The sequence below is a fragment of the Castor canadensis genome, chromosome 13, assembly GCF_047511655.1.
Source record: "Castor canadensis chromosome 13, mCasCan1.hap1v2, whole genome shotgun sequence".
In the NCBI taxonomy this organism is placed as follows: Eukaryota; Metazoa; Chordata; class Mammalia; order Rodentia; family Castoridae; genus Castor; species Castor canadensis.
In genome coordinates this window covers 70,593,807-70,606,404 of record NC_133398.1, presented here as the reverse complement: position 1 = coordinate 70,606,404, position 12,598 = coordinate 70,593,807, and the positions used below count along the sequence as shown (strand labels likewise).

Sequence of the window (12,598 nt, the reverse complement as noted above, 5' to 3'; positions counted from 1 at the left end):
GGACTGCCCAGGTGCCAGCTCAGTGACTTTGGGGCAATTCTATGACCTCATGAGCCTCACTATCTCCATTTGTAAATATGTCAAGAGTTTTCACAATAATCATTGAAATAGTTCCATCCAGAAGCATTTCAGTTGTTTCCATACAAGAGGCTAGCTGAAGTTAGAAAAAAGTTTGCCCCCATTTCTTGAGCATCTACTCTGTGCTGGGCACGGGGCTAAAAAGATGAGTCAGACAAAATCTCTTCTCTGCAGGGAGTTTCGTCAAGGAGGAAAACAGTGGGAAAAGCACTATGGAGTAAGTGAGTAACTGTTTAGGGTTAAGTTGTAGGCCTGGACATTAGCTTTTGATATCAAACAATTAGAATTTTATCTGAGTGAAACTCCTGTTGCTGCCACAGTGTACAAATCGTTGTCTCGTTCAAGGTTTGGGGTAAACTTTTATTTGTGTTCATTTTAAAAGCAAAATTGAGATTCATATCGTCCTGGACGTTTTCAATTTTTCATTTCCCTCCAAAAGTCCCAAAAGAAGATCATGAGTCAGACACAGCCTCTGTGCTCTTTACCCTGAGAGATTCTAGTTCCATTTTGGATTTTATTTCATCACACTTTAAGGAGGTAGGGTGACAGTGACATGGTGTTGTTAAGTTCCTTCTCTCTCTTGTTCACACAGTTCTCATCCTCATAGGAGAACTGGCCATATGTGCAGCTTCAAGGACTTGGAAATACTTATTTCGCTGGAAATAAGTCATTGTCATCTTTGGGAACATTTTTCCCTGTTGTCAGCCCGTTTATGCAGATGGGACTTTAATACAAGTAACACATCGTTTCCACCTTTGGTAGAGAATCATTTTCATTTTTTTCTTTGTGTAAAGTTTACGGTTAATTATCTTCAAATATGTCCATAATCTTGGAAAAGCCTCTTTAAGATAAAATAACTTTAGAGGGTTTTTTTTTTTACTGAATTTTGATAAAGGAGACAATTTTTCCCTGGCATCAGTTTTTTTTTTATTTTAGAGGTCCTGGGATTTGAACTCAGGGCCCCATACTTGCTAGGCAGATGCTCTATGACTTGAGCCACTCTGGCAGCTCCAACATCAGTTTTGAGTATAAGATTTTCTTGTTGCTAGAACTTAGAGCTAACTGATGACTTTAAAAAAACCTCTACTCTTCTTATTGTTGCCTGAGTCTTCTGTGGAATAAAGCACGGGAAGGCATCTCATCACCACAATCACCCTGTGTACATGATGAACGTCCTGTTTCTGGCTCAGAACCTAATAGCTTAGCTGAACCTGTGCTGAGCACTGATTAGCGTGGTTGTTATAAGCCTGGGCCTCCAGGTGAGTCCCTGCCCTACCACTTGCTGGTGGTCTTGGAGCAAGACCCTTACTACCTTATTCTTCTGCAAAAGGAGAATAACAGTAGTGCCTACCCTGGAGGGCCAAGTAGGACTTAACTGAGTGAATACATTCAAGTGAATACATTAGCACCTAGCTCGTAGTAAAATTGTACATAAAGTATGAACTGTCACATATAGTTCTTATTATATTCCAGACTCTTCCAAGCACATGGTTCTCTACAGGAAGCACATTTGTTATTACTATCACTAGTTTCAGATAAGGAAACTGAGGCATGGAAGGGTTAAATGGCTGGCCAAAGGTCACAGAGCTAATAAGGCAGTCTGAGCCCAGAGAGCACAAGTTCAACTTTTGCAACATTTGATCTCATACTGACAGCAAGTTGACAGGTGGGTTCTCTTCTTCTCCCCTGTGTTAGCTTTCCCTTACTGTGACAAATAACCTGAGATACATCAACTTAAAAGAGGAAATATTCATTTTGGCTCACAGTTTTGGAGATTTCAGTTGATGACTGATTGGCCCCATTGCTTTGGGTCTGTGTCAGCAGACAACACCACGGCAAGAACAGGTAGCAGAGGAGGCCTGTTTGCCTCTTGGCCAGGTGCAAAAGGCAAAGAAGAAGAGACCTGCATCCCACCATCCTCTTTGAGGGCATGCCCCGCCCCCAATGTCCCCTCCCCATTGATCTAAGACTTCTGTAAGGACCTTAGAAACCTAGAGGTTTCCCAATACTCCAAGCTGGGGGCTAAGACTTTGACAGGCTGTGGAGACATTCAAGATCCAGACTGTAGCATACGCTTTTCACAAAGGAGAAAAATTAAGACTTGTAGAAGGTAGGTCCATTTATCTCTAGTACTAGTGCATTTGCGACAATCTCAAAAGCTTTGCTACTGTTATTATTTCTATCACGACTGGAAACATGAGAAGAATATCTCTTACAACATACTTCTAAGCAGGTATGTCAGGAACCATCAGAATAAATGATCACCAGCCAGAGCCATCATCAACAAAGTTATCAAAGCCTAAGATAGCTCTTCTTCTTGGCTTTCTAAAAGGAGAATGTGCATGTCCTAACAGAGCTGCACATAAGCAAAAAATTACCTGTTAGAAATAAGTATTTACACTTTTTTGCTTGTTTGGTATTTGATTACAGCTAGTTCTACCTGTCTTTCATCTTAATGCCTTCAGGGATAGGTGTAGTTTAACAATTTTTAATAATACAGAAAACCCCACAAACCATGAAATGTGAAGATGTGTGTCCCATCAAAGGAAAAGTACTGTTGCCTCAGGAACACTTCAGACTTGTGAAATGAAGGTCAAGAACATCGTTAGCATTCTCCGTTGATATGTGTCTGGAACCATACTGTGCCTCTTAGTTATGATAAGGGCTCGTTTTGTTGTTTTTTGCCCGGTCATTACATGTCTTTATCTCATTTTCCATCTAATTAGGGTTGAACTGGACCCACATGTCAGAGACTGCGTTCAGACCTATATTCGGGAGTGGCTGATTGTGAACCGGAAGTAAGTTACTTTTTCTGCCCGCCTTTAGCTATAAAGGTTAATTATTTATTGTTAGCATTTTCTTGGGTTTTTTTCAAATTAATAGATTTTTGAGTAGCATTAGGTTTATAGAAAAATTGAGCATAAAGTACTAAGATTTCTCACACACTCCCTCACCAGTCCCCACACCCTCCACCATTTATACAGTTGCCCTGCTCTAGACAACTTGCATGAATGGTACCTTTGCTGTAATTGATGAGCCAATGTTGATACTAAAGTCTATAGTTTGCACTAGTGTCCTCTGGTTTGTTTGTTGTGCTGGAGATGAAACCCAGGGCCTTGGTCATGCTAGGCATGCATTGAGCTGCATCCTCAGTCCTAATGTTCACTTGTTGAGCTGTATATTCTACGGGTTTTGATAAGTTATATTCTATAATGACATGTATCTGTCCTTGCAGCATCAGACACAAGAGTTTCACTGCTCTAAAAATCCCCTGTGTTGTACCTGTTCATTGCTGCTTCCCTCACTGGCAATCACCTAACTTTTTTACTGTCTATAATTTCACCTTGTTCTCATGCTTGATAGCCCATTTCTTGCTTATCATTGAAATTGTGTAGGATGTGCCATGTTTCCTTTATCATTTACTTATGAAGAAAGTTATATTTTAACATAAAGAATGGAGCCTTTTAGCCAGACATGATGGTACACAGCTATAGTCTTTGTTAAAAAGGATCACTTGAGCCAGGAGTTCAAGGCCAGCCTGGGCAACATAGTGAAGCACTATATCGAAAGAAAAAGAAAAAGGATAGAGCTTTTTAATTTTTATCCTGATGAATTCCTATGAATTGGAACTTTGTCTTAGAGTCAAATCATTAAAATTTGTGACCCAGAAATAAATTACTTTGCTAGCTTTCCTGTCAAAAGGGTGTTTCTCATGACATTTTCTGTCCCATTTCACTGAAGTGAATGAAACTCTCTCGTGACAGTCATCTGAATATGCTGAAATTCTCAACCTGTGTGTGTATGTGTGTGTGTGCATGCATGTGTGTGTGTGTGTACATTTTGGGGAGCAAGATGGGGACTGTCTACAGATTGGAGCCCACTCACTAGAGACACACCAGAGAACCTTTGACAAGCTTGGAGTTCAACAGCCTCTCCTCTCTACCCCAGTAAGAATTACTGTTCTTTGGGATAAGTGATGAAAGACTTCGGGGATTGAGTTTTATCCAGCTCTTGGAAATGTGCCATCCCACTTGTGCTGATGCTTTTTGGAGTGATGTCATTATGTCAATAGGGGAGGGAGAGAAAGCATAGCTTATAAAAGTAATTAAGAGAAAGTTAGATGCTATTCCATCTTCTGTTTTAATACAAATGGAAAATAAAATTTGTCAGGCAGTCACATAAGATTATGCTTCACTGGTAATAAGTAAAGATTTCAGAACAAGTTGTTCTCAAGCTTTAAATGTTATAATTATAGGTACTTCCTGGATATTAAAGTTCTAAAAAAATCTGAGAAGGAACAATAAATAGAAAGGTCCATTTTACTAAATTTGGTTTTCAGATTTATTTTCTATTTGAGACACTGTACTTTTTCATTGCTCGTGGCAATGCAAACTCCTTGGAATATTCTTTTTTTTTCCTACCTTCTACAAACTTAACAGAAAAAAAGGATTCTTTCTGGAATACTCACTGTAGAAATTTATATGGAAGCAAACCAAAATAATTCCATTTCACTATACACATATAACTTCCTGTAACATTGTGTAAGGTTTAACATGTATAACCTTTGCATCATGACTCTTTGTAGTATGTTAGTAGAAAAGCTAAGTGAGATTATAATACTCTTTTAAAATATATATTTTCAATTGTCATAACAAGTGGTGGTTGTCTCTCTTTATTATTAAATATTCTTCCATAATACTTTCATTAGTGATAATATAATATACTTAAACCACAATTCATTTAGCTAATTTTCATGTTTAGATGATTCTGTTTTTTATTTTTATACTCAAAGTGAAGCAATAGCCTCCTCACTAAAGCTTTGTGCACATTTATGATTTACCTCTTGGAATAAATCTCTCTAGCCAAAATTTTGTGTGTAAGCATTTGCACAAACTTAAGAATCAGGAAATAATAGATCAAAGATTATTAACAATATGTACATAAGTCTCAAGAATGTTGAATATTATCATTTACTAATATTTCTAATTTTTCATAAAATGGCTGTCTTTTATTCATTTTCTTCGATTATTTGATTGGATGTCTTTCTATATATTTGTTGGCCATTTGTAATTTTTCCTTGGTGGTCTGCTTATTTATGAAATTTATTCAACTCTACTAAGTAATTTGGTCTTGCATAGCTTTAGCAGCACTTTTTGTTTGTTTCAAATACTAACCCTTAAACTGGAGGAGTGGCTCACGTGGTAGAACGCCTCCCCAGCAGGTGTGAGACCCTGAGTTCAAACCCCAGTACTGCCAAAAAAAAAATGGTTAAAAATATTAACCCTTTATCATTTAAGTTCCTTACCCAGTATGTCTTCTTAAATTATTTGTAATTTTTAATCCTTACCTTTATGTAGTTCAATCTATATGGGTATTTTCCCTTACGGTTTCTATTTTCTTGGGCTTTGGGTTACAGTTAGTCTAGACCATTGCCATTTGATTTTTGCTTCTGTTCTCTTTTGGTCCCCATTTCTTTTTATCTCTTCTGCAGAAGCACTGATTATCCATACATTTATTTTATTCAAGGTTTTAAGTCTTTTTTTTGTGCGGGGGGGTGCTGAGGTTAGAACTCAGGGCTTCAAACTTGCTAGGCAGGCACTCAATCACGTGAGCCATGCCTCCAGCCCTTTTTGCTCAGTTTATTTTGGAGATAGGTCTCGCTTTTTGTCCAGGCCAGGCTGGATTGAGATCCTTCTATTTTATGCCTCCTGCTATAACTGGGCTGATAGGCACTTACCACCACACCAAGCTTTTTTCCCTTGAGAAGAGGTTTTGCAAGCTTTTTGCCCATCCTGGCCTCTAACTGTAATCCTCCCAAGTAATTAGAATTACAGGCGTGAGCCACTGGCACCTGGCTTAAGTCTTTCTTTCTTTCTTTCTTTCTTTTTTTTTTAATAAAACAAAGCAATATCTGTTTTTACATTTGGTAACATGCTGAAAATGGAAATTGATGTTGTCCCAGTTCTCTGCACACTTCCCTTTCCAGAAACAAGCTAGTGGCAGGAGAAGCATGAAACTTCAAAACTCATTGCCAGCTTCTGCTGAACTCTGACTAGTGTTTTACTAGGGTGTGTGCGTGGGGTAGGGGGAACATCTCTTCTACCTCTCTATTTGATTCTCTTGTACCAAATTTGACACTCTGAACATGAAAGCTATAATTTCTAGCACCCACTCCTACCCAGCCTCATTCACTCTTTATGTGCATCCATGATATTTTCCTTGTGGGAAGAATCCAATGCACAATTTATTGCCAGGCCACACATACATTTTAGCTCAGTCCTTTTCTAAGAGTTGTTTTTGTGTGTCTGTAGAATGATGGTGATGTAGAATGAGGGTAAGAAGAAGGTGGTGGTTCATACTAGTGAAGTCGGGTGGAGCCTGTGAGTGCCTTCACGAATCAGCCACTGCAGTGAAGAATTCAGATTTCTGGCTAGTATAGACACTGACTATTCAGAGACATGTAAGAAGGAAGATATACAGCACCTTCCTATCTTTATTGAGTGAATTTCCCTTGGGAAAATTCTTTCCAACAACATCTGATCCACAGGGTTTCTTTCCAGATTCAAGCATTAAGTTAGCTACTTGGTTCGATGAGTTTCCATTTTTTCTGGGTCTTTATAGATGCACTTGGTCCCTACACAGGTGAGAATATTTCTGAAGAAGGAAATGGAACCTGTGCACCTAATACATTCTCTAATCACCGTCAGACTCTCCTCCAGAAAAGTCATGTTAATTCACTCCATTACCAACTTAGCATGAAGCTACCCTGTTGCTCTGTATTCTTGCCAATGCTAAATTTCATAGATTAAAATAAAATTTAAATTCCTCCAATCCTAGCAAGTATGGTGACTCATACCTGTAATCATCGCTGCTTGTGAGGAAGAGATCAGGAGAATCATAGTTGGAGGCCAACTTGAGCAAGAAGTGCTCAAAACTCCATTTCAATAAAAAATAAAAAAATTTTTTAAAAAGCTGGTTGTGGTGGCCTGTGCCTGTCATCTCAGCTATGTGAACAATGTAGCTAGAAGGATCTCAGTACAGACTGGCCCAGGCATAAATGTGAGACCCTATTTGAATAATACCTAAAGCAAAAAGGGCTGGAGGTATGGCTCAAGTGGCAGAGCACTTGCTTAGCAAGTACAAGGCCCTGAGTTCAAACCACGTGAAAGGTCTGGGATTCAGTACTCAGTACAGAAAGAAAAAGAAACAATAATACTTATATTATCAGTTTTATTGTATATGAAAAATAAGTTAAATATATGTAAAGTACCCAGATTTCTGGGCAGTAGGTAATAATTCAATAACTATTAAACTAGCTCTTATTTATGATTTTATTCAGTCGTTACAGAATATGACTCAATAATTCTTGCACAATTGACAAATAATTTCAATTAGACCAACTGGTAAGGTATATGCAAAGTTTAAAATACAAGAGGGCAACTCAATGTTGTCAAAGATTTCTTTCAATTTGATGATCCAGGGTAGATTTCACATTACAGACACTTTCATTTGTATATTCCTGGAATACAGATAAGATTTAAAAAATCATAAGCTTTATACTTTAGGGTTTATCTAGTTATAATTTACTTATTCAAAATATTCCTTCCAAGTGAAATAAGTATGACATATAGTAAAAATTCAATAAATATTAGCTATTATTTATGATACTTATTAAATATCAGAAAAAGCACTTACATTAGCATGTGAAGAGAATAAACCAAAACAAAAACTCTATCCCATATATTTTAATTCACATTCTTAGTAAAGATGAATGTCTTCTTGACTTCAGGAGTCTGTACTTACTGAAGTTACTTTGCCTTCTATGTCATGTCTTGGTCATCCGAAACCACGCAGTCAAGCACTGATTTAGTTAGCTCTTTTATTCCTCAATTATCTCCTTGCTGATATTACATTTCTCCATAACATCTAGAGATAGGCTTTTATGACCTCACTGTCTGTGATAATGGCTTTGAATCCCACTTAGGGGGCAGAGGAGTGGAATAATGGCCACTTGTGTTCCCTCCCACTCGTCATCTATAGGTCATGAGCCACTCAAGTTCTATAATTGAGAAGTTTAAATCAGACAAATAGTGCCCATGAAGGATAGAAGAAAGTTTTTGTTTTCTTTTTTTAACTAACTAGGAAAAGGTTAAATTAGACAGAAATGTAGAATATATGATGGTTTTTTGAAGGAAATGTATTTTCTTTTTTTAATTATTATTCATTTATTCACATGTGCATAAGAAATGTATTTTCTTATTTGAAATCTTTCTGTTACTTAGATTAGAAGATTTCTTGAACAAGCACCATTCTGTCTTCCAGGTCTAGAGCATCAAGTTTAGTGTCCTTACCCTAACAAGAAGAGTACTTTTTCTCCTCCATGTTTTTTTTTTTAATGGTCATTGGTTTAATGACTAACATGGTGCCATGTTTGCTTGTCTATCTCATCTCATTTGCTTATATCTATATAATTTTGTGTGGGTTCATGTTTGATGGCTTCCTTTGGGTGATATCAAGTATTTTAAAGATATTTTCTCTGTCGTTTTCTCTAAATAAACCAAGGGGTGATTAACTTCAGAATGATTTTGATGTCTTGGAGGTGAGTCAGATTCTTAAGTACTTAAACTTGTTTACCTAACATTTATTCTTGGTATATTATTCCAAGCGACAGTGAAACATTTCATGAGTGTTATGGCAGCATCGTAAAAGCCCTTAGACATTGTCTTTCATCCTGGGTGATTAAGGTGATTCTGAAGGAAGGTCACCCTCAAGGAGAGCAGGGATATCAAGGAATGGGGTATCATCTGTTTTATTACTCCATATTTTACTCCCAGTGAATTAGTAAACAATTAAAATTCAAACACATCAGTGCATATAATTCAGTTACTCCCAAAACACCATAAAAATGTCTTCCTGATCAATAATTGCTTATTATGACATGCATTTGTTGTGCTGGCTGTCAAGGTGCTTAGCTATTTGCTTTCCTAAAGTATGAAAAGCAAGTCAGGCTCATCAGCCTTGTGGTTACAAAGAGCAACCAAGATGTGGCTCTCGCTGAGCCTCTGGAGACCTGCTGTGCAAAAACTTCAGTTCCCCCAAGTCCTCATTCACTAAGGCCCTGGCTAAAGGTCAGGGCTTTCACTGAGCCTAGCATGACCTGGCCACAAGTAATCATCTCTGTGGATTTCCAAAACATGCTGTATTCAACTCTCCTCTGATAAATATAGTCACTAGACTACGACTTCACTGAGGACAGGAACTCTTTCAAAGGTACAATTCTTATGTTATCCTCTTTGGTGTTTTATTCTCAGGAGCAATTCTATAAACATTTGTTGAATGGAAGAACAAACTGTAGGTTTAGCAGTGCACCTGGGATGGGAATGTCACAAAGACTTTCTGGAACAGGTGGAATGGAACATGTTTAATTAGGGCAATAGACTCTGGTTTTATTTGTTTTGGGGGAGAACATTACATGTAGCATCTTAAAATGGGCACTGTTTACAGCTCTACCTTTGTTTCTGATAGCCAAGTACATTTCCCATATAAAACAATGTAGTTCTGCAGAAGTATGGGTATTAGGAAACTTTAAATTCAACATATCCATAAGAATCCATATAAGAATGTCTAGACTTATAATACATTGGCGTTGCATCTTATGGCATTGTCGTTGATGCTAATGATAACAGCTGTCATTCAGAGTGCTGATGTGTAACTGAATTTGTTGAGATTCCCTAGAAGCAGAGCTTGAGATAGGGATTCAGGAACATGTGATTTTCAAGGGTGTACTCTTCAGGGAAAACTTGGAAGAATGCCTACTAAGGATGAGGTCTTGTCATTTCTAGCCTTGCCTGATCCACAGGTGTTATGGAAAGGAAATCACACTGCAGGTTCTTTCACTGCTTCACACTGAGGGAAGTAGTAGGACTTTTATACTGCCATACCAGTCAGGTATTGGTCATCACCAGTGAGCCAAAGTAGGAGGTTGGTGCTGAGCAACTGGGTAGGATGCACTGATGAACTGATCTTGCGTCTGTAGGCCTGACAGCTCCTAAACTCACAGCAAGTGGAGAATTACAGTGTAGGTCAGTAATGGGGACCTGATTGAGGCAGCAGTAAGGCCAGATGCCTGGCATATTTTCCCCCTTTATTTGGAAACAGTCTCACATTTCCAGAAAACTTGCAAATATAGTAGTACAAAGACCTTCCCCTCCCCATCCCCAACCATCTGAGACAAAGTTGCTAACTCTGTCACCCCTGAATTCTTTAGTGTGTAATTCCTACAAACAAGGACACTCTCCATTATAATCACTAGACAGTCACCACATTAATACTGTTAGGCTGTTACTTATTTGGATTTGATTATTATAGATATCCATTCCTCATCAAACTTTCAGTTTATTTATATCAATATGGAATTAAAGTTTAAATGGATGCCTTCCTCCACCCTGACGTATGGATGGCTCTTGTTTGACTGCACCTTAGGGTTTTAGCACCAAATTGTATAGGAAGGGAAGGAAAGATGACAGGACAAGGAAAAGGAAGGGAAAGAGGAAAAAGAAGAGGTATGTACATTATTTTTCTAATCCTTGTAAGACCATCAAAATGAGCACTACCCACTTTCCAAAGAAAGCATGCCTTAGAGACATTGGTCACTTGCCCAAGGTAGTGAATAAGATTAAAGATATATGACATATAAATGCTAGCTAGTCAGTAATGAGCCAGCATCTGAACTGCAGGCCTTTCCCACTGTATAGCCTGGATTCTGTCTGCTGCATTGCCTGCCAAAAAGAGAATGCTTCCAAGATATGTTTGTCCCCAAATGTGTAAGAATAGTCTTTTAAGACAAGGTACTCAGTTCTCCTAGGAACTGATAGGTTGCGTTCATTCATTAGAACAGGTTTTCTTCCCCTTAGCCTACTTCCCTATCTTTCTCCTGTCTGCATATCAGCTCAACAGGAACTTGACTTTATTTGACTCAGTTGCCAGAGTGGGGTAACGCGATTGGATGTCTATAGCCAGAGACACTGTGCCAGTGGTCTACCTACCTACCGGATGGTAGTTTCTTCCACTCTGGCACTGCTGGGATGAGTCATCTTAGGTGCTTGCCAGCCCTGTCCTCTCCTCCCCAGCCAGTGATACCCTGCTGCTGTAAGGGAGCTTTGTGACTTTCTGAGATTGTCAAGTGGGGAAGGAACTGTTAAATCTAGGATGAGGTAGGGGGAAAAGCGTGCTCTGATTTTAATCTTGCAGTCATGGATACACTAGTCTTAATGCTTCCCAGAGCAAAAAATCTTGAAGGCTGGCATAAATATCAGGTTAAAGTATATACATTGTGAAAGGGACTTTTCACACTATCTGTAAATAACTTTTTAATACCTACATGGCTTTGGGGTCCATGTAAAGAACCCCAAAAGACACTATAGCAAAATAAAAGATAGAAGGCTAGCATCTATTTGCATAAAACAGCAAAAGAACAATAGCCAAATAAATTTCTTGTCCCTAAAAGCATCTTTAGAAAAAGAAAATTGGATTTTAACTTTTTCAGATATAGGGTATAAACTTTTTATCATAAAATTCTAAAACTGGAGCTGTTAATCCCAGCTACTTGTAAGGCTGAGATCAGGAGGATCATAGTTCAAGGCCAGCCAAGGTAAATAATTTGTGAGACCCTATTTCAACCAATAGCCAGGCTCAGTGGTGTGCACCTTTCATCCTAACTCTGCAGGAGGCTGAGATTGGGAGAATCGTGGTTCCAAGCCAGCTTGGCAAAAAAAGTTCACAAAAGCCTATCCCAACAAAAAAAGCTGGGCATGGTGGTGGCACCTGTCTGTCATCCCAGCTATAGCAGGGAACATAAAAGAGGAGAACCACAATCTAGGCCTACCCAGGCAAAAAGAAAGACCCTATATCAAAAGTGACCAGAACAAAAAGGGCTGAAGGTATGGCTCAAGCAGTAGAGCCCTTGACCAGGAAGTGGAAGCCCTAAGTTCAAAACTCAGCACTGCCAAAAAAAGAAAAAGGGAAAAAAAAAATCTTTTTTCCCCCTTAAAGCTGGGAGAAATATCTTAGAATTAACCTCATGTCCATGCCTCACCCTATGTAGGAAAAACGTTACAGAGAAATGTGACCTGATGATGGAGGAAGCAGGCACGTATCTTGGGTGTATGATGTTCACTTGCAAGTAAACACTCTTTGAAATAGGTGCATTTTATGAGGCAAAAAAGCAAAGCCAATGCAGGCATAGTTCTGGTTGCTAAGGCTGCCATACAAAAATCCCTTAGCTCAGTTGCTTCCTGAGTTTTATTCCTGTAACCCAAGCAGGTTTCCTTGCAAAGAGGCCTGTGATACTGAATCTTTGACATCAGTACCCTCTGGAGTGGACAGGTCCTAAGAAAAGCAAAGGGAAACATACCAGAAGGAATTTGAATTTGTATTCACTGTTTATATTTTCTCTGAGGACAAATTAATGTTAGTTTATTTATTTAGTCGTTTTTTCCAATTAAAATTGTATTTCAGAAAA

At 38.4% G+C, this 12,598-nt stretch overlaps 1 protein-coding gene across 2 annotated transcripts in view; it reads left to right on the top strand.

The window, feature by feature from the left end:
• The window catches only part of Dock8 (dedicator of cytokinesis 8), a 216,514-nt gene that overhangs the window by 74,293 nt on the left and 129,623 nt on the right, over positions 1-12,598 (top strand). For both annotated transcript variants that reach the window (XM_074051975.1, XM_020186256.2), the window contains one exon: positions 2,805-2,876. In XM_074051975.1, the coding sequence (XP_073908076.1) occupies positions 2,805-2,876 (72 nt within the window). The remainder of the gene's footprint in view (positions 1-2,804; positions 2,877-12,598) is intronic.